Below are 23033 nucleotides of genomic sequence, written 5' to 3'. Positions count from 1 at the left end.
AGTCTATGTAGGATTCATTGTGCATTTGTGGAAGACTTTGCTATTTAATGCTGTGATGTCAGAAGGGAAAATATACCAGCATGCTTTATCTTTTGCTCACTTGTGTGTGGGTGGATGGTTTTTGGAGTGGCAAACAGGGATGCGCAGTCCCCGTGGTTTGTGTTAACTCCTTGCCACGCGACAAGCCTTTGGACTGGCTGCTGGGGCAGTGGGGCTCACCTATCACTCTTGGACTCTGGACTGGAATGCTTGCAGACAGGGCAGTGCCAGTTTGGTGGAAGAATGTCAGTATTAAAATTTGTGAGACACAGAATGGACAGAGCCCAGGTGTCTGAATGCCAGGATGTGATGTGTTGTATTTACGTGTTCAGATAGGAGCTAGGTCTGTTGCTTTCTTTATGGAGTAATCATTCTGTGTGTGTGTTTGGCTGCTAAACTAGTGTTCCTTCATTTTTAATCTCATCAACTGTTTGTTCCCCCAGAGTGGCACAATAAGGACAAGGAATCTTGTTTCACTTAGAAATACTACCTAGCTCTAGAAGTTTCAATCTCCACATTTGGTCTTGAGAAGTGAAGGCAGTTGAAGGCTGAGGGTACTCAATACATTTTGTAAAGTTCTGGATTAAGGCTATGTCCTTACTATGTGTGTTCAACATTATGGCTAAACATAAATTCCTTGGGTAATAATCTCAGTCTTGCATCCCCTTTAAAAATACGCTCCTTTGCAACAACAACATCTGGAGATTTGGAGTCAATAGGGTGTTCAGTTATGGAGAGAATTAAAATAGTAATAATAATTAAAAAAGTCTCTGTAACATTTCACATCTCTTAGGCAAAGGTTACTGAGAGCCAGTTAGTTCAGTGCATGACCTCTGTAAATAGGAGCAGCCAAAAATAGCTCCATGGAAGGTCAGGGAAGGCATCTTTTCTGCATGTGGATAGCTTTGCATTTCTGACCTGAAACATCTATATGTCTTATGGTAAGCAAGCAAGAACAGACGGAAAGAAAACAGAATACAAAATGAACTTGGAGGGCAGCCAGAACCTGTTCCATATTCATACGAGCCTGTACAAAATTCTGTCAGCCTTGGCAATTTTTCCGTACATGAAATGGAGAAAGCCTGCGTTAACTTCTAAACCATGCTTCAAAGACAGTCTAGCCAAATAAATGCTGGATTCCAACTGCCAGTAGATGAACATCAGCAGGAGGGACCCTTATGTTTTACAATGGAGCCATAGGCTTGTACGCAAGTGATGTTAAACTTCTGACTGACCCTGGAGTTGGAAAGAAATTTCAGCTTGTCAGACCAAATGTTCTCTTTCTTTTGATACCTGTGTGTTGAGACAGAGTTTACAAGAAGCTTTTATAGCAAATCCCAAAGTCAGAGGTCACAACAGAACACTTTAATTATTGAATAGGCAAGAGCTAATGTGAGAGGGAAAGGCTCTGTGTTTCTCTGCATATTAATCTCCTCCCCGCCCCTTCCTGCCCAAATCCCCTTGGTTAATCAGGTTATGTTTGCTCTGTTTCTCTCAGGGAGCAAGCAGAATGCAGTGTTGCTAGAAAGGTAAGAGGGGGAAGAGGAGAAGGGCATGCTGAAAGCAAGAGCGGGTTGAGGATGTGTCCTGGTTTTGACTGTGATGGAATTAATTTTCTTCTTAGTAGCTGGTGCATTGCTGTGTTTTGGGTTTGGTGTGAGAGCAATGTTGATAGCACACTGATGTTTTTAGTTGTTGCTGGGTGATGTTTATAATAAATCAAGGACTTTTCAGTTTCTTGGGCCCTGCCAGTGCTGAAGGGTTGAAGGGTCACGGGAAACTGGGAGGAGACATAGCCAGGACAGGTGACCCAAACTAGCCAAAGAAGTATTCCATACCATATGATGTCTTGCTGAGTATATAAACTGGGGGAAGAAGAAGGAAGGGGGGGACATTTGGCATTATGACGTTTGTCTTCCCAAGTAACCGTTACACATGATGGAGCCCTGCTGCCCTGGGGGTGGCCGAACACCTGCCTGCCCGTGGGAATTTGTGAATGAATTCCTGCTTTGCTTTGCTTGCGTGCGTGGCTTTTGCTTTACCTATTCAATTGTTCTTATCTCAACCCTTGAGTTTTACCTTCTGATTCTCCTCCCCATCCCTCTGGGTGAGGGGCAGTGAGCAAGCAGCTGCGTGGTGCTTGGTTGCCAGCCGGGGTTAAACCACGACAGGATGCTCCAGAAATGAAAGCTTCACTTTAGCAGGATTCCCAAGATGACAGCAGGATGCCTTTGGGCTGTGGGATGTTTCTATGGCCTGTCACGCTTGCTGAAGTGCATGATCTCGCATTTCAGGCCATGTGCCAAAGGACAGTGAAGGGAGCTTGCCTGTCTGCGCTCAGCCTGGAGGTACTGGTGGTCTCTGTGGCCAACAGCTCCCTCCCCAGACACCCACTCAACAGCCTGTTTCAGCTAAGGGTCCCTAGGAGGGAGTAACGCCGGGGGGAGCACACTCTGCCTGACACTTGCCTGAAGTGCAGGGGTTGCCCACATGTACATACATGTGCTCGTACACAGTTGTATGTGCTGCATGCTTTTGTGCAGTTAGACAGCCTTTAATTCATGCTGCACTCATCCTCTTGGACATGTGACTGCAAGCCACATAAAAATGGCACAGATAGACCCACCAAAGTCAAATGCAGCTATGAGAAGCAGGGAGCCAGCACATGCACAGACAGCATCACTGACTTGTATGCTGGTGAATCCGTTTCCTTTAAGTCTGAGAGTGGTAAGATTTGGAGTGTTCTTCATATGGGTGCAGGCCTTGGAAATGCGCTTCTGTTCAGTTATAATGGGCAATATCAGACTGGGAGACTGAGGTCCAAAGCTCTTTTGTGATCAGTGCCTAAACCCAAAGCTTGCAGCTGAAACCATTTCTGAAATGTGAAAAATTGCTTGTTTTGAGGTCTGCGTCTGGGCAAGCTTAGGAGAATATGGTAAGTCTTGACAGGAGAATTAAGTGCAATGACTTGGGTGATTTTGGGAGCGTGGCAAATAATTGAGAAGGATGTAGATCTGTAGGTCTGCATCTGCATTCTGTGTTTTGGGAATGAATTTATCCAAAAGCTCAAAAGCAAAGCTTTCTAGACCAAATCATGAAGCTTCAGGGAGATTATGTGTAACCCTGCTTCTCTAATGCTCTCATCCTGGCTCAGGATCAATTGAATGTCAGCCTATGCTTGCATTTCATTACTGCTGGGGAGTGCCAAGCCACACAAGCATTGCCTAATTCAGTCTTGCCTGAAATTCATTCTTTGCTTGGATTGTGGTGCATTGTTCCTTTGAGACACATGTATTAGAAGAGATTTTTAGCACCCCTCTTTGTTAACAGCATGGATCAGAAACACTTTTGTTGCTCAAAGCCAGGTGAATGCTAAGGCATTCTTCCAAAAGCATAAGCATTGGTAAAGGCAGACCTGCGCTAGTAAGTCCCGAAGCTGTGACTTGATATTACATGTTCCCCAGCACAGAGCAGAGCTAATTGTGTGGCCACAGACTCCTGCTCCTGCAAGAATGAAGACAGGCAGGAAATGAACCATTAGAAACTGTTCCTTGGCAGGAGAGAGCTGTGGAAGAAGCAAGGTGTAGCAAGCACTGTGCTGTTGCAGAGCCAGACCTTGCAGGTGCCTGCAAGCCCCTTGGGGATCCCAGGTGCCTTGTTCCCACCTCACAGTGCTCGCTGGCAAGCATGTGTTGTGATGCATGCCTGGAATGTGCCAATACCCCAATATAGTGTGCTGCTATGGCCTGGTTGCTTGTTGCTGTCAGACACTGGCTGGCGCTGTATGTTACGATAGTTTTGCTGTGCTTGGCCCTCCCCTGTGCAATGCAGTGAAGGGCAAGAAGGCTGAGATGCTCCACAGAGCCCTTTAACTGCAGTAAGGGATGTTTGCTTCATCCCCCTGCCCCACCAGAGCGGCAGTCAGTAGTGTGTGTGTGAGGGGAGAAAGCTGAGCACTGCAACGAGCGGTTTTGGTTCAAGTCTGCGCTAGGCAGGAACCTGTCTTGCCAGCCCGTGGCTGCGAGTGCTGCTGGAGCCCTGTCACTGCAGGGCTGGCTGGCTCGCTGGGAGCTGCCCGCTCTGTGCAGGGAGGAGGAGGAGGAGGGTGTGCTATGTGGCAGCCTAGAGGCTCACCCCCACACAGAGCCTACATCTGACTTGAAGGCTGAGCAACAGCATGATCTAAAGAGCAGGTCTCGTAAATTGTTTGCAGGTTAATTAACAGGAGGCTTTTTCTATGCCTCTCTGATACTGCCAGGTAAAAGGCTGTCAGTTGCACAAATACATACATAAATCTCCCCAACCTCCCCCAAACTAGACAGGTGCTCAGAGTTATGTGACTAGCTTAAAAATCATGAATTTACCATCTGGTGTACTTCTCATTGCCTTTCTGCCTTCCAAAACCTTAATTCCTGTTGTCCAGCTTCTTTTTTTATAAGCCAGGAACTAGTGGGGTGAGGTGGTTTGGTTTGGCTTTTGCTAACAAAGTCCTGCGATTCCCAAAAGTGTAGTTTTAAGGAAAACTGCAGCATTTGCTCAGATCTAGTAGCACTGAAAGGAAGCTGAGAGGCAAAAACCTTAGTGGAGAAGGTGGGCCAAGAGCAAGGCTGAAACTGGCTCCATTGTTTGACTTCTGTGATAGCTGGTGGGTATGGCTGCACGCCCCAGGGAACTGCATGTTACAAATACACGGCTCTTGGTGTGCACAGCAATCAAATCACACGGCAATAACTGGACCAGTGGGAGAGGTGTGCAAGCAGTATAGGTTGTTAAATAATTAAAAAACCCACAAACCAACACACTACAGTTTGGTACTCTGCTCCTATCTCTTCATTTTAGATGAGAAAGAAATAGGAAGTTTATAGATGAAGAATCTTGAGAATATCTGCTTCAGTTTTAATTGCTGATAATGATCTTGATGGGGCAGTGGCTATACTGACTTCTGCGCCCAAACAGCTAACTTTTTAACCATTTAAGACTTCAGGCATCTAATGCCTTGAAGGTCTGATCCTGCTGAAAGTGCTGGTACAAAACAACCATTAAAGTCAGGGCACTACAAAAATCTTTAGAAACATTGATATGACAGCATGGGATTAATTTGGCCCACAGAGTTCTGCACAAGAGCCATAGGACTGGAGCTCCCTGACTAATAGAAATAGGATAAATCTAATCTAAAATCTGTTATCCTTTCTCATGCTGGTCTGCTGAACATGTGACTTGGAATTTGTGGATTGAGGTATAAAGTGTTAGGATTTAAAAATGTAACATATATTAATGTCTCAGTTCTTACATGCGGTTTGAGGTATCCTACAGAGATCAGATTTTTGGAAGTTGGATACTTGTCTGGATGGGAGTACTCCCTCTAAATACAGCCTTTTAAAGCTGTTGCACAGTGTTTCTTTGAAGTTTGTTGTCCACAGAGAGACTTAATCTGTCTGGAAACCTTGAGAAGAGCAATAAAATGTTTATTTCTTATGAAATCTTGGATGGAGATGTGTGATAAAGTTGGTAGATGTTTAATATTGGCTGATACATTAGATAGATCATTGCATTTCTAGTACTTAGGATGCAAGTGGCTTGCTTGTGATAAAGAAGGTTGAGAAATTATGTGCCAAGTGGTGAAAAATAACTTTTCATATGATTTGTATCCTTTTGAGGATAAAGCATCTTGTAGTTTCTCTGAAACAAGCATAATCACTGTTGTCAACTTTGGTAAAGAAATGTGAAAAAGAAAACTTGTTTTCTAGAAAGTATTCATGACCTGCTGAAGTTACCTGTAATCTCAGCCTTCTAACTGGACTAAAGATTTCATTAAAGACCTGCTGTAAAAATGGTTGTGCAAGACCTTTAATAGGGAAATTAATTTGAACTTTGGGCTGACACCATTTCCTGATTCTATGTAACTTGCTATTACATGCAAATAAATAAAGGGGAGTAAAAAACAACATGCCCAAAAGTAAGGTCAACCGTTGGACTCTGGACTGCTGGATACAGTGGCTGCAAATGTGCAAAAAATATTTCCGGGTTAAAAAATCTTTACTTTTGCAGTTCTTCTGTGGACTGTATATGCCTAACGAGCCTGAAGGATATTTTGGGAGGATGCTCAGAAAGGTTGCCATCCGTGTGTAGCAGTGGCACTTCCACTGGGGCTCCTTCCATGGCCAGCCAAGAGAAGTCATTCATCCTCTGGTCTCTTCTTGGATGGGTTTTCAACCGTTGTGGTTTTGGAGACCCTTAGAGAGATGTGTGTGGAGCCCTGTGCTGGAAATGGGAGATAAGATTGTGTTGTGGTTTAACCTCTGCCAGTGACTAAGCCTCACACAGCTGCTCGCTTGCTTTCTCCCCCCACAGTGGGATGGGGGAGAGGAATGGAAGAGCAAAGTGAGAAAACTCCTGGGTTGAGATAAAGGCAGGTTAATAGGTAAAGCAAAACAAGGAATTCGTTCACTGCTTCCCATAGGCAGGCAGGTGCTAAGCCATCCCCAGGACAGCAGGGCTTCATCACGCGTAACAGGGACTTGGGAAGGCAAACGCTGTAATGCTGAATGTCCCCACTTCCTTCTTCTTCCCTCAGCTTATATATACTCAGCGTGATGTCCCATGCCATGGAACATCCCTTTGGCCAGTTCAGGCTGGCTAGCCTGGCCATGTCCCCTCCTGAATTCCAGTGCCACTTCTGCCCTCTTGCTAGGTTAAGTCTTAGGGTTAAGTCTCAAGGATAAGTCTTAGGGTTAAGTCGCAGGGCTAAGTCTCAAGGTTAAGCCTTAAGGTTAAGTCTTAAGGTTGAGTCTCAAGGTTGAGTCTTAGGGTTAACTCTTAGAGTTAAGCCTTTAGGTTAAGTCCTAAGGTTAAGACTTAGTGATAAGTCTTAGGGTTAAGTCTTAAGGTTAGAGTCTTAAGGTTAAGTCTTGGGTTAAGTCTCGGGTTAAGTCTCAGGGCTAAGTCTTAGCATTAAGCTTTGGGTTAAGTCTTAGAGTTAAGTCTTAGTGTTAAGTCTTAAGGTTAAGTCTTAAAGGTTGAGCCTTAGGGTTAAGTCTTAAGGTTGACTTTTAAGTCTTAGGGTTAAATTTAGGGATAAGTCTTAAGGTTAAGTCTTAGGGTTAAGTCAAAGTTAAGTTGTAAGGTTGAATCTTACGGTTAAGTCTCAGGGTTAAGTCTTTAAAGTTAAGTCTTAAGGTTGAGTCTTAGGGTTAAGTCTTAAGGTAGAGTCTTTTCGCTTAAGTCTTAAGGTTAAGTCTTGGGGATAGGTCTTTAGGTTAAGACTTAGAGTTAAGTCTTAAGGTTAAGTTTTAGGATTAATTTTACGGTTAAGTCTTTAGATTAAGTCTTAAGGTTGAGTCTTAGGGTTAAGTCTTAAGGTAGAGTCTTAGGATTAAGTCTTAAGGTTGAGTCTTTAGGGTTAAGTCTTAGGGATAGGTCTTTAGGTTAAGACTTAGGGTTAAGTCTCAAGGTTAAGTTTTAAAGGTTAAGTTTTAGGATTAATTTTACAGTTAAGATTTAGGATTAAGTCTTTAGGTTAAGTCTTAAGTTTCAGTCTTAGAGTTAAGTCTTAGGGTTAAATATTAGAGTTAAGTCTTAAGGTTGAGTTTTAGGGTTAAGTCTTAGGTTTAGGTCTTTAGGTTATGACTTATGGTAAAGTCTCAAGGTTAAGTGTTAGGGTTAATTATTTAGGTTATGTCTTAAGTTCAAGCCTTAAGGTTAAAGTCTTAGAGTTAAGTCTTAAGGTTAAGTCTTTAGGTTGAGTCTCAGGGTTAAGTATTAAGGTTAAGTCTTTAGGTTGAGTCTTAGGGTTAAGTCTTAGACTTAAGTCTTAAGGTTAAGGCTTAGGGTTGAGTTGTAGGGTTGAGTTGTAGGGTTGAGTCTTAGAGTTAAGTCTTAGGGTTAAGGCTTAGAGTTAAATCTTGAGGTTAATTGTTAAGGTTAAGTCTTAAGGTTAAGTTTTAGGGTTAAATCTTAAGGTTGAGTCTTAGGGTAAAGTGTTAGGATTAAGTCTTTAGGTTAAGTCTTAAGGTTAATTTGTAAGTTTGAAACTTAGGGTTAAGTCTTAGGGTTAAGTCTTAGAGTTAAGTTTAAGGTTAAGTCTTTAGGTTGAGTATTAGGGTTAAGTCTTAGAGTTGAGTCTTAGGGTTAAGTCTTGCGGTTGAGTCTTAGGGTTAAGTGTTAGGGTTAAGTCTTAGGGATAAGACAGGGTTAAGTCTTAAGGTTGAGTCTTAAGTTTAAGTCTTAGGGTTATGTCTTAGAGTTAAGTCTTAAGGTTAAGTCTCAGAGTTGAGTATTAGGGTTAAGTATTAAGGTTAGGTCTTTAGGTTAAGACTTAGGGTTAAGTCTCAGTTTTAAGTCTTACGGTTAAGTTCTTAGTTTAAGTCTTAAGGGTAGGTTTTAAGATTGAGGCTTAGTGTTAAATGTTAGGGTTAAGTCTTTAGGTTAAGTTCTAAGGTTAAGTGTTAAGGTTCAGTCTTAGAGTTAAGTCTTAGGGTTAAGTCTTCTGGTTAAGTCTTTAAGTTAAGCCCTAAGGTTAGGTGTTAAGGTTCAGTCTTAGGGTTAAGTCTTAAGGTTGAGTCTTACTGTTAAGTCTTAGGGATAATCTTAGGGTTAAGTCTTTAAGGTTAAGTCTTAAGGTTAAGTCTAAAGGTTGAGTCTTAGGGATATGGCTTAGGGTTAAATCTTAGGGTTAAGTCTTTGGGATAGGTCTTTAGGTTAAGACTAATGATTAAGTCTCAATGTTAAGTCTTAAGGTCAAGTTTTTAGGTTTAATCTTAAGCTTAAGTCTTAAGGTTGAGTCTTATGGTTAAGTCTGAAGGTTAATTCTTAAAGGTTGAGTCTTAGGGTTAAGTCTGAGGGTTAAATTTAGGGATAATTCTTACGGTAAAGTCTTAGGGTTAAGTGTTAAGGTTGAGTTAAGTGTTAAGTCTTATGGTTAAGTTTTAGGGTTAAGTCTTTAGGTAAAGTCTTAAGGTTAATTACTAAGGTTGAGTCTTAGGGTTAAGTCTTAGGGTTAAGTCTTAAGGTAGAGTCTTAGGATTAAATCATACGGTTAAGTCTTAAGGATATGTTTTAGACTTAAGTCTTAGGGTTAAGTCTTAAGGATAAGTCTTAGGGTTAAGACTTATTGTTAAGTCTTAGGGTTGAGTCTTAGAGTTAAGTCTTAAGGATGACTCTTAGGGTTAAGTCTAATGTTTAAGTCTTAGGGTTAATTCTTAGGGTTATGTTTTAGGCTTAAAACTAAGGGTTAAGTCTTTAGGTTAAGTCTTATTGTTAAGTCTAAAGGTTGAGTCTTAGGGATAAATCTATAGGATAAGGCTCTCTTAGCGTTAAGGTTAGGGTTAGGTTAGGGTTAGGGTTAAGGTTAGGATTAGGGTTAGGGTTAGGATTAGGTACATGCCATGCACAGCTCGACCAGAGAAGGTGCCATGAAGGATTTCTGTTGGTAGTTCTCATATTGCCCTGGTAGCCATTTGAAGTACACCACAGAAGTTGTGCTAACTGCTTTCTGGGGTAAGATGTGGAACCACTGATGTTTTCACTCGGCTGGAGCCAAAATGGTACATGGCACACCCCAGGCACAGCTCCACTGGAGAAGGTGCCATGAAGAATTTCTGTTGGTAGTTCTCACACTGCCCTGGTAGTCATGAAAAAATGTCTCGTGTAAAAACTCTCATGTGTAAAAATTCTCACATGTAACAGAAGTCTCAGCTGTAAAAAAATGTCTCACAGGTAAAAAAGTCTCATACGTAAAAAAAGTCTCATGAGTAGAAAAGTCTCATTGGTAAAAATAGGAGTAAAAATTCTCACGGGTAAAAAAAGTCTCACAGATAAAAAAAGGGTCACATGTAAAATGTTTCACAGGTAAAAAAAGTCTCAGGGGTAAAAAAAGGTCTCATGTTTAAATAGTCTCCACTGTAAAAAAAGTCTCACGAGTTAAAAGTCTTACGGCTAAAAAAAGTCTCACGGGTAAAAAGTCTCACGGGTAAAACAAGTCTCATGGGTAAAAATTCTCACGGTAAAAAAATTTTAGCTGTAAAAAATGTCTCACGGGTAGAAAAAGTGTCACCAGTAAAAACATCTAACGGTTAAGAAAAGACTCATGGGTAAAAAAGTCTGACGGGTAAAAAAAGAGGTAAAAGATCTCACAGGTAAAAAAAGTCTCACAGGTAAAAAAAGTCTCACATGTAAAATGTTTCACAGGTAAAAAAAGTCTCAGGGGTAAAAAAAGGTCTCACGTTTAAATAGTCTCCACTGTAAAAAATGTCTCACGGTTAAAAAGTCTCACGGGTAAAATAAGTCTCACGGGAAAAGTCTCACGGCTAAGAAAATTCCAACGGGTAAAACAAATCTCACGGGTAAAAACTCTAACAGTAAAAAAAATTTAGCTGTAAAAAATGTCTCACGGGTAGAAAAAGTGTCACTGGTAAAAACATCTAACGGTTAAGAAAAGACTCATGGGTAAAAAAGTCTGATGGGTAAAAAAAGTCTCACGAGTAAAAATTCTAAGGGGTAAAAAGCCTCAAGGGTAAAAATAGTCACGGTAAAAAAAGGTTCAGCTGTAAAAAAAAGACTCCTGGGTAAAAAAATTATAATGGGCAAAAAACATTCTAGGTGTAAAAAGTCTCACAGGTAAAAAAAGTCTCACGGGTAAAAATTCTCACAGCAAAAAATGTCTCACGGGTAAAAAAAGTCTCAGGAAATAAAGCCTGATGAGGAAAAAAAATCTGACGAGTAAAAAAAGTCACAAGGGTAAAAACTCTTATGGGTAAAATATCTCACAGGTAAAAAAAGTATCATGGGTAAAATAAGTCTCACGGTAAAAATTCTCACAAGTAAAAATTCTCATGGAAAAAAAAAAGGATCACGAGTAAAAAATCTCACAGGTAAAGAAGGTCTTACGGGTAAAATGTCTCATGGGTAAAAAAAGTCTCATGGGTAAAAAAGGTTTGATGGGTAAAAAAAGTCTCACGGGTAAAAAGTCTCAAGGGTAAAAATGTCTCCTGTAAAAAAGGTCTGATCGATAAAAAAAATCGCACAGGTAAAAAAAGTCTCATGGGTAAAAAGTATCATGGGTAAAAAAAGTCTGACGGCTAAAAAAAATCTTATGGGTAAAAAATATAACGGGTAAAAAGTCTCACTGGTAAAAAAAAATCTCACGGGTAAAAAAAGTCTCACTGGTAAAAAACATCTCAAGTTTAAAAAGTCCCGTGGGTAAAAAAAAGTCTCATGGTGTGAAAAGTCTCACGCGTAAAAAAACTCTCACAGGACGAAAAATTCTCATGGGTAAAAAGTCTCACATGTAAAAAAAGTCTGACGGGTAAAAAAAGTATCATGGGTAAAATGTCTCACGGGTAAAAAAAGTCTCACAGGTAATAAAAGTCTCACGGGTAAAAAGTCTGACGGGTAAAAAGTCTCATGGGAAAAAAAGCCTGGCGAGTAAAAAAATCTGATGGATAAAAAAGGTCTTATGGGTAATAAGTCTCATGGCTAAAATGTCACAGGAGTGAAAAAGGTTTCATGGGTAAAAAAAATCTCAAGGGTAAAAACTCTCATGGGTAAAATATCTCAAGGGGAAAAAAAAATCTCACGGGTAAAAGAAGTCGCATGGGTAAAAAGTCTCACAGGTAAAAAAAGTCTCAAGGGTGAAAAATCTCATGGGTAAAAAAAGTCTCACAGGTAAAAAAGTCTCACACGTAAAAAAAGTCCCACAGGTATAAAATTCTCATGGGTAAAAAGCCTCAAGGGTAAAAATTCTCATGGGTAAAGAAAGTCTGACAAGACAAAAAGCCTGGTGAGTAAAAAAATCTGACGGATAAAAAAGGTCCTATGGGTAATAAGTCTCATGGGTAAAAAAAGTCTCACGGGTAAAAAACGTCTCACATGTAAAAAGTCTCACGGCTAAAAAAGTCTCACGGGTAAAAAAAGTCTCATGGGAAAAAACGCCTGACGAGTAAAAAAATCAAACGGATAAAAAAAGTATTATGGATAATAAGTCTCACGGGTAAAAAAAGTCTTAGGGGTAAAAAGTGTCAAGGGTAAAAATTGTAAGGGTAAAAATGTCTCGTGTAAAAAAAGTCTGAGGGGTAAAAAAAGTCTGATGGGGAAAAAGTCTCATGGGGAAAAAAAGTCTCACGGGTAGAAAAGTCTCATGGGTAAAAAGGTCACACAGGTAAAAAAAGTCTCACGTTTGAAAAGTCTCATGGGTAAAAAAGGTCTCATGGGTAGAAAATTCTCACGGGTAAAACAACTCTCACGGGTAGAAAGATTCGCAAGGGCAAAAAGTCTCACAGGTAAAAAAAGTCTCATGGGTCAAAAGCATCTCATGGGTAAAAAGTACCACAGGTAAAAAAAGCCTGATGGGTAAAAAGTCTCATGGGTAAAAAGTCTAACAGGTAAAAAAGTCTCACGGGTAGAAAAGTCTCACAGGTAAAAAAAGTCTCATGGGTAAAAAGGTCACACGGGTAAAAAAAGTCTCACGTTTAAAAAGTCTCATGGGTAAAAAAAGTCTCATGGGTAGAAAATTCTCATGGGTAAAACAAATCTCAAGGGTAGAAAGATTAGCAAGGGTAAAAAGTCTCACAGGTAAAAAAAGTCTCATGGGTCAAAAACGTCTCACGGGTAAAAAGTCTCACAGGTAAAAAAAGTCTGATGGGTAAAAAATCTAACAGGTAAAAAAGTCTCACGGGTAGAAAAGTCTCAGAGGTAAAAAAAGTCTCATGCGTAAAAAAAGTCTCACGGGTAAAAAAAGTCACGGGTAAAAAGTCTCACAGGTAAAAAAAGTCTCACGGGTAAAAAACATCTCACGGGTAAAAAGTCTCAGAGGTGAAAAGTCCCATAGGTAAAAAATGTCCCACGGGAAAAAAAGCCTGATGAGTAAAAAAATCTGATGGATAAAAAAGGTCTTACGGGTAATAAGTCTCATGGGTAAAATATCACACGAGTGAAAAAGGTTTCATGGGTGTAAAAAAGTCTCAAGGGTAAAAATTGTCACGGTAAAAATGTCACACGTGTAAAAAAAATCTGACGGGTAAAAAAAGTCTCAGGAAAAATTCTCATGGGTAAAAAGTCTCACGGGTAAAAAAAAGTCTGACGGGTAAAGAAGTCTCATGGGTAAAAACTCTTAACGGGTAAAAAAGTCACAGAGGTAAAAAAAGCCTCTCGGGTAAAAAAAGTCTCACAGTAAGAAAAGTATCAGGGTACAAAAAAGTTCACGGGACAGTAGTATCACAAGTAAAAAAAGTCTCATGGGTAAAAAAGTCTCAAGAGTAAAAAGTCTCATGGGGAAAAATGTCTCATGGGTAAAAAAAGTCTCATGGGTAAGAAAAGTCTCAGGGGTAGAAAAATTCTCAGGCGTAAAAAGTCTCAGGTAAAAAAAGTCTCACAGGTAAAAAAAGTCTCAGAGGTAAGTAGTGTCATGGGTAAAAAAAAAGACAGGGAATAGAAATCTCATGGGGAGGAAGTCTCACGGGTGAAAAAAGTCTCACAGGTAAAAAAAGTTTCACGGGTGAAAAAAGTCTCACAGGTAATAAAAGTCTCACGGGTAAAACGTCTGATGGGTAAAATGTCTGACGGGTAAAAAAAGTCTGACGGGTAAAAAGTCTCACGGAAAAAAAAGCCTGATGAGTAAAAAAATCTGATAGATAAAAAATGGTCTTATGGGTAATAAGTCTCATGGGTAAAAAGTCTCACGCGTAAAAAAAGTCTGACAGGTAAAGAAGTCTCATGGGTAAAAACTCTAATCGGTAAAAAAGCCTCACGGGTAAAAAAAGTCTCACGGGTATAAAACATCTAGATATTAAAAAGTCTCGTGGGTAAATGAAGTCTCACGGGTGAAAAAAGTCTCACAGGTAAAAAAAGGCTCATGGGTAAAAAGTCTCACAGGTAAAAAAAGTCTCACGGGTAAAACACATCTCACGGGTAAAAAGTCTCAGAGGTGAAAAGTCCCATAGGTAAAAAATGTCCGATGGGAAAAAAAGCCTGATGAGTAAAGAAATCTGATGGATAAAAAAGGTCTTATGGGTAATAAGTCTCATGGCTAAAATATCACACGAGTGAAAAAGGTTTCATGGGTAAAAAAAGTCTCATGGGTAAAAAGTCTCAAGGGTAAAAATTGTCACGGTAAAAATGTCGCACGTGTAAAAAAAATCTGACGGGTAAAAAAAGTCTCAGGAAAAATTCTCATGGGTAAAAAGTCTCACGGGTAAAAAAAGTCTGACGGGTAAAGAAGTCTCATGGGTAAAAAAGTCACAGAGGTAAAAAAAGCCTCTCGGGTAAAAAAAAGTCTCACGGTAAGAAAAGTATCAGGGTACAAAAAAGTTCACGGGACAATAGTATCACAAGTAAAAAAAGCCTCATGGGTAAAAAAGTCTCAAGAGTAAAAAGTCTCATGGGGAAAAATGTCTCATGGGTAAAAAGTCTCACGGGTAAAAAAAGTCTCAGGGGTAGAAAAATTCTCACGCGTAAGAAGTGTCCGGTAAAAAAAGTCTCACAGGTAAAAAAAGTCTCAGAGGTAAGTAGTGTCACGGGTAAAAAAAACGACGGGGAAAAGAAATCTCACGGGTAGAAAGTCTCACGGGTGAAAAAAGTCTCACAGGTAAAAAAAGTCTCACGGGTAAAAAGTCTGACGGGTAAAATGTCTGACGGGTAAAATATCTGACGGGTAAAAAAAGTCTGACTGGTAAAAAAAGTGTGACGGGTAAAAAAAGTCTCACAGAAAAAAAAGCCTGATGAGTAAAAAAATCTGATGGATAAAAAAGGTCTTATGGGTAATAAGTCTCATGGGTAAAAAGTCTCACGCGTCAAAAAAGTCTGACAGGTAAAGAAGTCTCATGGGAAAAAACTCTAATGGGTAAAAAAGCCTCACGGGTAAAAAAAGCCTCAAGGGTAAAAATTCTCATGGGTAAAGAAAGTCTGACAAGACAAAGGTGAGTAAAAAAATCTGATGAATAAAAAAGGTCCTATGGGTAATAAGTCTCATGGGTAAAAAAAGTCTCACGGGTAAAAAACGTCTCACAGGAAAAAAGTCTCACGGCTAAAAAAGTCTCACGGGTAAAAAAAGTCTCATGGGAAAAAAGTTTCATGGTTAGAAATGTCTCAGAGGTAAAAAGTCTCACAGGTAAAAAAAGTCTCATGGTTAAAAAGTCTCATGTTTAAAAAGCCTCAAAGGTAAAAATTCTCATGGGTTAAAAATGTCTCATGGGTAAAAAGTGTGACTGGTAAAAGAAATCTCACAGGTACAAAGTCTCACGGGTAAAAATTATCACGGTAAAAAAAGTCTCACGGGTAAAAAAAGTCTCATGGGTCAAAAACGTCTCATGGGTAAGAAATGTCTGACGGGTAAAAAAAGTCTGATGGGCAAAAAACGTCTCGCGTTTAAAAAGTCTCAGGGGTAGAAAAATTCTCATGGGTAAAAAGTCTCACAGGTCAAAAAAGTCTCACGGGTAAAAAAAGTCATGGGTAAAAAGTCTCACAGGTAAAAAAAGTCTCATGGGTAAAAAAGGTCTCACGTGTAAGAAGTGTCACGGGTAAAAAAGTCTCATGGGTAAAAAGTCTCACAGGTAAAAAAAGTCTCAAGGGTAAAAAACATCTCACGGGTAAAAAGTCTCAGAGGTAGAAAGTCCCATAGGTAAAAAATGTCTCACGGGAAAAAAAGCCTGATGAGTAAAAAAAGTCTGACGGGTAAAGAAAACTCATGGGTAAAAACTCTAACGGGTAAAAAAGTCTCACAGGTAAAAAATGTCTCACGGGTAAAATAAATCTCACGTTTAAAAATTCTCACGTGTAAAAAAAGTCTCATGGTTAGAAAAGTCTTAGGGGTAAAAAAACTCTCAGAGGTGGAAAAATTCTCATGGGTAAAAAGTCACACAGGTAAAAAAAGTCTCCCGGGTAAAAAAAGTCTCACGGTAAGAAAAGTCTCAGGGGTCAAAAAAGTTCCACGGGACAGTAGTATCACCAGTAAAAAAAGTCTCACAGGTAAAAAAAGTCTCAAGGGGAAAAAATTCTCATGGGGAATAATGTCTCATGGGTAAAAAGTCCCACGGGTAAAAAAAGTCTCATGGGTAGAAAAATTCTCATGCGTAAGAAGTGTCAGGTAAAAAAAGACTCAGAGGTAAGTAGTGTCACGGGTAAAATATCTGACGGGTGAAAGAAGTCTCATGGGTAAAAAGTCTCACAGGTAAAAATAGTCTCACGGGTAAAAATTCTCATGTGTAAAAAGCCTCAAGGGTAAAAATTCTCATGGGTTAAAAATGTCTCACGGGTAAAAAATGTGACTTGTAAAAGAAATCTCACAGGTACAAAGTCTCACGGGTAAAAATTATCACGGTAAAAAAAGTCTCACAGGTAAAAAAAGTCTCAGGGGTAGAAAAATTCTCAGGCGTAAAAAGTCTCAGGTAAAAAAAGTCTCACAGGTAAAAAAAGTCTCAGAGGTAAGTAGTGTCACGGGTAAAAAAAAAGACGGGTAAAAGAAATCTCACGGGTAAAAAGTCTCACGGGTAAAAAAAGTCTCACGGGTAAAAATTCTCATGTGTAAAAAGCCTCAAAGGTAAAAATTCTCATGGGTTAAAAATGTCTCACGGGTAAAAAGTGTGACGGGTAAAAAAAGTCTCATGGGTAAAAAAAGTCTCCAGGGTAAAAAAAGTCTGACGGGTAAAAGAAGTCTCATGGGTAAAAAGTCTCACAGGTAGAAAAAGTCTCATTGGTAGAAAAATTCTCACGCGTAAGAAGTCTCAGGTAAAAAAAGTCTCACAGGTAAAAAAGGTCTCAGAGGTAAGTAGTGTCACGGGTAAAATGTCTGACGGGTAAACCAAATCTCACGGGTAAAAAGTCTCATGGGTAAAAAAAGTCTCACACATAAAAAAAGTCTCACGGGTAAAAATTCTCATGTGTAAAAAGCCTCAAGGGTAAAAATTCTCATGGGTAAAAAAAGTCTCACGTGTAAGAAGTGTCACGGGTAAAAAAGTCTCACAGTTAAAAAAAGTCTCATGGGTAAAAAGTCTCACAGGTAAAAAAAGTCTCACGGGTAAAAAACGTCTCACGGGTAAAAAGTCTCAGAGGTAAAAAGTATAAAAAGGATAAAATATTTGTTGGTAATAGTAGATCGTTTAACACAATGGGTAGAAGCTTATCCTGTAGCACGAGCTACGGCACAAACAGTGGTAAAAATTTTATTAGAGCATTTGATACCTAGATACGGGATAATCCAGTACGTTGATTCTGACCAGGGCACACACTTTACTCCCAAGATAATAAAGTTATTATGTCAATCATTAGGTATTCAGTGGGAATACCACATTCCGTGGCACCCACAAAGCTCGGGGAAAGTAGAAAGAATGAATCAAACAATAAAACAACAATTAGCTAAGTTAACGATCGAGACACAAATGCCCTGGACGAAATGTTTACCATTGGCACTTGTAAACATAAGAACTAAACCACACAGTCAGACTGGATTATCGCCATGTGAAATGTTATATGGCATGCCTTATTCTCAAGGGATGCCTCTAGGGAACAGCGTAGTTGAGGATCATAGTATCCAAAAATATATCATTACCATCGGAAAGAGATTAAAAGAGCTGAGGGAAATTGGGATGATGGCTCAAACACCACCTCTAGGTTTTGCAATGCATCAGTTGAAAGCGGGAGATGAGGTGTTGATAAAAACATGGGAAGAAGAAAACCTATCTCCCCTCTGGTGATTTGAAGAATCAGTCAGCAGTATGCAGGCGGGCGGAGGTTATCTTTATTCGGCAGCGCTGGGTGCGTGGGGGATCGCTCCACCAAAGTCATGCACACCGGGGGGGCTTTTCAGTCCCCCCTTTATACAAGCTACTCAGACCTACTCATTAGTTTCCCAAGAAATTGTTTATATATTCATTACAATTCTGAGAATCCATTTACATATCTCGTGCCTGCGCAATGTCCTTGAGGAGTTGTCTCTGCGCAGACTCTATTCCTTAGCGGTCATGTTTAAAGTCTCCATCTTCGCCACATCGCATGTACAACAGGAATCTAAGACAGAATGTCCCTTCTAAAGGTAATCAACCCAAGGACTTAGCACTCTGTGCATCCGTCATGTGGCAGTAAGGGTCCTTGGACATTTCCCGATTTTAACTAAACATCGGTGTGTCATCCTTTAGATAAGTGGTACGGCATTCACTATTCACTGGGAAGGACCTTTTCTTGTTTTATTAACTACAGAAACAGCTGTAAGAACTGCTGAGAAAGGATGGCCACATGTTTCGCGAGTAAAAGGTCTGGTAGAGGAGTGGAAAATAACATCTGAACCAGGAAGAACTAAACTAACCATCAGAAGAACTTGACGAAGCCTTCATCAAAGAGCATAAGCTAAGCTGCTGTGGGAATTTCATTGTAATTACTCCTGTAGAATTAAGCAGTCACCGGGAACAGTTAAGAGCCAGTAATGTATTAATGTATAGGAGGACTGACAAAAAGTCGTACCCTCTCAAGCCCCTGGAGAGGAGCCGGTACTAGTGCCTGTCCATCGTGTAAACAGTGTTGTTTATTTTTAAGGGCTAAGTGTTCCAAATGTTTTAAGTATATTACTTCCCCAGGAGGAGGACAGGAACACTATCTAAATAACAGCTTAGAGTTTCGGTGTATTCGATACAAAGCCACCACCCCCTTCCATAACCTTCCCTGGGTAAGGTTTTATTGTTGTTGATTTAATCAAGAAGTGTTTTTAGGAAATAAGAGACAATAATAAGCTATCCACAACATATGCCAAAATTTTTGGGACACAGCATACAAATTATCTTATCTGGCTGTTTAAAAGAGATGATCCCTTAAGATTAAAGAAGAGGGCAACACCGGATAGGGAACTGGTGCTGCGGCTTGGAAGGTCTGCCAAGGGCTGCAACCCCTTCGGGCTGTGACCATCGATCACTATGGCCCTTACCAGACCTCTTCTAGTCCTACTTGGGGTGAGTTCCTTAACCCAGGCTACGACCAACAACTGCAATCAATGTATAGTAACTACTAGAAGGGGACGGGTAAGTTCCCAAACCTTGGTGTATCATATGGTCTATGACTGTAAAGACCAGAAAATAGGAAACTGCATTCATAACCAAACCCAGTATGCTCTGTGCAGAAAAGGTAACAGGACCGTCTGCTATGATCCAAAAGAACTCCCTTCTCAATATTGGGTGGAAATTAAGAGAAATTCGGAAGTAGGTAGATTAATTGGAACAAGTCGGGTTATAACCAATTTGAACACATCAGTATCAGTAATCTTTGATGCATGTGATATTATAGATGATGATCCAGACACTAATTGTGGGAGTTTGGAGTGGAGATGGTACTATAGTAATCAACCAAAATACATCTGCCCCGGTGGACATCAATGTCAAATAAACCCTGATTATGTACCTAGTCAAACAGCGAGGTATCAATCGGCACACCTATGCCGAAGAAGGGGATGGTCCTGTGTATGTTGGGATACTGCAGGCTGGGGGTATGATAATCAATGTGGAAATTTACAAGCTTCAATGACAAGGGTACAAACAGACAGTAATTGTACAACCCGTACCTGCAATCTAGTAAATTTAACTCTTGTAAATTTAGAGATTTGGAAACAGAAGAAAGTAACCAAAATTGGACTTAAGATATATGGACCTGGAGAAGACCCGGGTGTAGTTATTAATATTAAAATCAAAGAAAGGATAAAAGAGTCAGTGCAACATAGACTGTTATTCAACTCATTTTATCATGAAATAGAAACAGGAGTAAAATATGAATTTCCCACAGTTGCTAAAAATCTATTTATAAATCTTGCTGAAAACATTGCTAAGTCATTGAATACAACTAATTGTTATGTTTGTGGTGGAACAAATCAAGGTGAACGATGGCCATGGGAGGCTATGGAGAGCAACATAAGCAATCCCCAAGTATGCGAAACAATGAAAAAGGGTAATAGAAAACAACAATGGGTACTCCAAACGAGTATAATTGGAAGAAGTTGTTGGCAAAATCTAAAAAACCAAAGGAAGACAAGTAGGTAACCTGGAGTGTGAAGGAGGTTACCTATGGAATGAAACTCAGAATAGCTGGGATAAATGGGGATACCCATGGGAAATGAATCATCAATTTAAGAACTGGACCAATGGAACAAACACACCAAACGGTTGGCCAACTCCTGAAGGACGTTACTGGATTTGTGGCAAACTAGCCTATGCATATTTACCAAAGAATTGGACAGGACCCTGTGTATTAGGAACTATAAGACCCAGTTTTTTCCTGTTACCCATAGATCGGGGAGAGCGATTAGGAGTCCCAGTATATGCTGAAGCTGATGAGCTAAGGAAAAGGCGCCATAAATGAAGCTTACAAATGGAAATTGGAAATATAATGAATGGCCTCCTGAAAGAATCATTGCCTATTATGATCCAACTAGGTGGACAGAAGATGGATCCTGGGGTTATAGGACCCCAATATATATGCTTAATAGAGTAATTAGGCTACAAGCTGTAGTAGATATAGTTGTAAATAAAAACGGAGATGTACTTGGATTAATTGCAAAACAAAATACCAAGATGAGAACCGCTTTGTATCAAAATCACTTAGCTCTGGATTATTTGTTAGCACAAGAAGGAGTTGTCTGCGGAAAATTTAACCTTAGTAATTGTTGCTTAGAGATTGATGATGAAGGAAAAGCCGTAAATCAGCTGATAAAAGAAATAAAGAAAATTGCACATGTCCCAGTTCAAACTTGGAATGTGATCAATCTAGAAGGATTAGGGGGAAAATTTATAGGCGGTGGTTGGCTTACTAAAATTGGGATAATTGTATTGGGGTTATGTGGAGGATTGCTAATCATTCCATGTTTAACACCTTGTTTTACCAGATTAATACACTCGGTTATACAAGGGATACAAATATCTGCGGTACCTGTTCACCCAGAACCAGGGAAAGACAAAACCCATTCCCTGATGATAACAAAAACAAAAAAAGATCCAAAATTGATACCAATTCGACAAGTGTTGACTCGACTGGAAACGAAAACATGAATCAATACCATAAAAAAGAAGATAGGGGATGGTGAAATGTGTTCATTTGCTTCGTGTCGATATAGAACAATGCTAGGTCCGCAGGATGAAATGTAACCTTCTGTCTTACATACCCTTGTATAACCACACGCTTAAGAAAAACAGAGTGATCAATGTCTATAGTTCCTGTATCTTGCAAAGAACATCTGGCTACATACCTCATTTCTGTATCTTAAAAAGGACATCTGGTTACACACCCTGATACGCAGGCTGAGCTGCTAACAGCAGAGTGTTAAGTAAGAGAAGTTTACAGGGCGCATGCGTAAAATCTAGGGTCATCCTAAGGGTGAGGCGAGGAAGACTGCTGACTTCATCCACTGACCACCAGACAGGGGTTAAGAAGACCCTCGGGGATAGAAAGAGCATGTGCCACGAAGTACACGCCTATTCCAAGGATCCATTTACATAAACCGACCCTTTCTTAGAAATAGCTATGAATATGTATTAGTTTAGAAAATATAAACCAAAAATAAACTTTGTACAGCGCGTGTCTTGGTGGAGCAGAGACTCCCAGCGCACCCAGGGCTGTTTGCTTGCCTCTATTTGCTTAATAAATTGCAAACTTTGATTGTAATCCTATTTTGGGACTAAGTTATTTATCACAACGACATAAACACAGTTCCCATCTAAGTGATTAAAAGCTGATAGAAACCGCTTATCAAGAAACCAGTTTTACAGTACCTCGTTCTTTTCACTCCCGGTTGTTGCTGCAGGTCTAGAAAACAGAAATATATTTCAGTACTGAAATGCTTACATTGATTATGAATAACACTACAGTTGCTTTGAAAACTTCATTGCAGAAATGAATTAAACTAAAATCTAGTACAACAACTTTGTTAGGTGTAGTTGAAGACTGAAACAGTTATTGTCTACCATTATGTCTATTGGAAGGCTATTTTTTCCACAAGATATTAAGCAAATAGTTGAAATAACTATTCTCTCAGCTTCACACAAAGTGACAGAAATCTTACAGCTACAGACATGTAGCTATACGGTTACGTGCATTCCCTGTTTAATACCAGGGGTTTATCTCTCTTCAGTACTGAGAATCCTTCTCCTACAGGTCAAAGAACTGTAATTTTGGATTCTCTGGTGTCCTGTGTCTGGCTGGGATGCAGTTTATTTTCTTCACAGCAGCCCATACAGCGCTGTGTGTTAGATTTCTGCCCAAAACAGTGTTGATAACACACCAGATTTTTAGCTAAGGCTGAACAGGGTCAACAACTTGCTCTTTCTGACTTTGCCACAACCCACACAAGTAAGTTCAGGGTGGGCAAGAAGTCAGGAGGGTACACAGCTGCGAGAGAAAAGTTGGAGCGGGGAGCAGGGCAAAAAATCCTGAGATACCTGCAGTGAAAGAGTAATTTTGCTTTTCTGTAAGTCTCTCCTCGTCCTTTTTAAACACATGTAATACTTCTATGCCTGTGCACACACCCATGCAATTAATCAGAATTTGTGCACGTGACCTTATCGTTAACTTGGCCAGCATGCTCAAGGCACTCTAAACAAAAAAGAAGTGTTTGTCAACACAAAGCGCATCATGTAGTGTGGTCACACAAAAGAACAAGAATCTTCATATGCATCAGATTTGCCAAAAAACCCAAAATACAACAAAAATCCAAACTTGCTTCCAGCTCTCAGGGCAATTTTTATCAGTAAGTTTTATTTTCAACATTCCTTATGCATCTTTCTGGTTTTGAAGATGCATTTTGCCTCAGTATTGACATGTAAATCACAGGAATTTGGGTGGGTTTTGTTTTCTTTTTTTTTCCCCTTTTCTTTTTTTAGAGCAGGCAATAAAATTGAACCTCCATCGTGAGCTTCGTGTTTTCTAAAAAGAAACTTTCTTCACTTTTTGAGAAGCAGTGGACTACTCACTATGGCTTTCACCACTGGGGAAACTACTTCAACTACTACAGTATTAGAAAACCTAAGACACTTACATAG

At 39.8% G+C, this 23033-nt stretch overlaps 1 protein-coding gene across 1 annotated transcript; it reads left to right on the top strand.

Moving 5' to 3' along the window:
* Positions 1-794: 794 nt before the first annotated feature.
* Positions 795-21618, top strand: LOC129785205 (endogenous retrovirus group 3 member 1 Env polyprotein-like). The gene is made up of 2 exons (XM_055814767.1): positions 795-1568; positions 18223-21618. Exon 2 carries the CDS (start codon positions 18930-18932, stop codon positions 20040-20042), a length of 1113 nt encoding a protein of 370 aa, XP_055670742.1. The 5' UTR covers positions 795-1568; positions 18223-18929; the 3' UTR covers positions 20043-21618.
* The last annotated feature ends 1415 nt before the right edge of the window (positions 21619-23033 follow it).

The sequence above is a fragment of the Falco peregrinus genome, chromosome 9, assembly GCF_023634155.1.
Source record: "Falco peregrinus isolate bFalPer1 chromosome 9, bFalPer1.pri, whole genome shotgun sequence".
NCBI classification, from domain to species: Eukaryota; Metazoa; Chordata; class Aves; order Falconiformes; family Falconidae; genus Falco; species Falco peregrinus.
The sequence above is the reverse complement of the archived record's forward strand: the minus strand, read 5'-3'. Positions and strand labels throughout refer to the sequence as shown.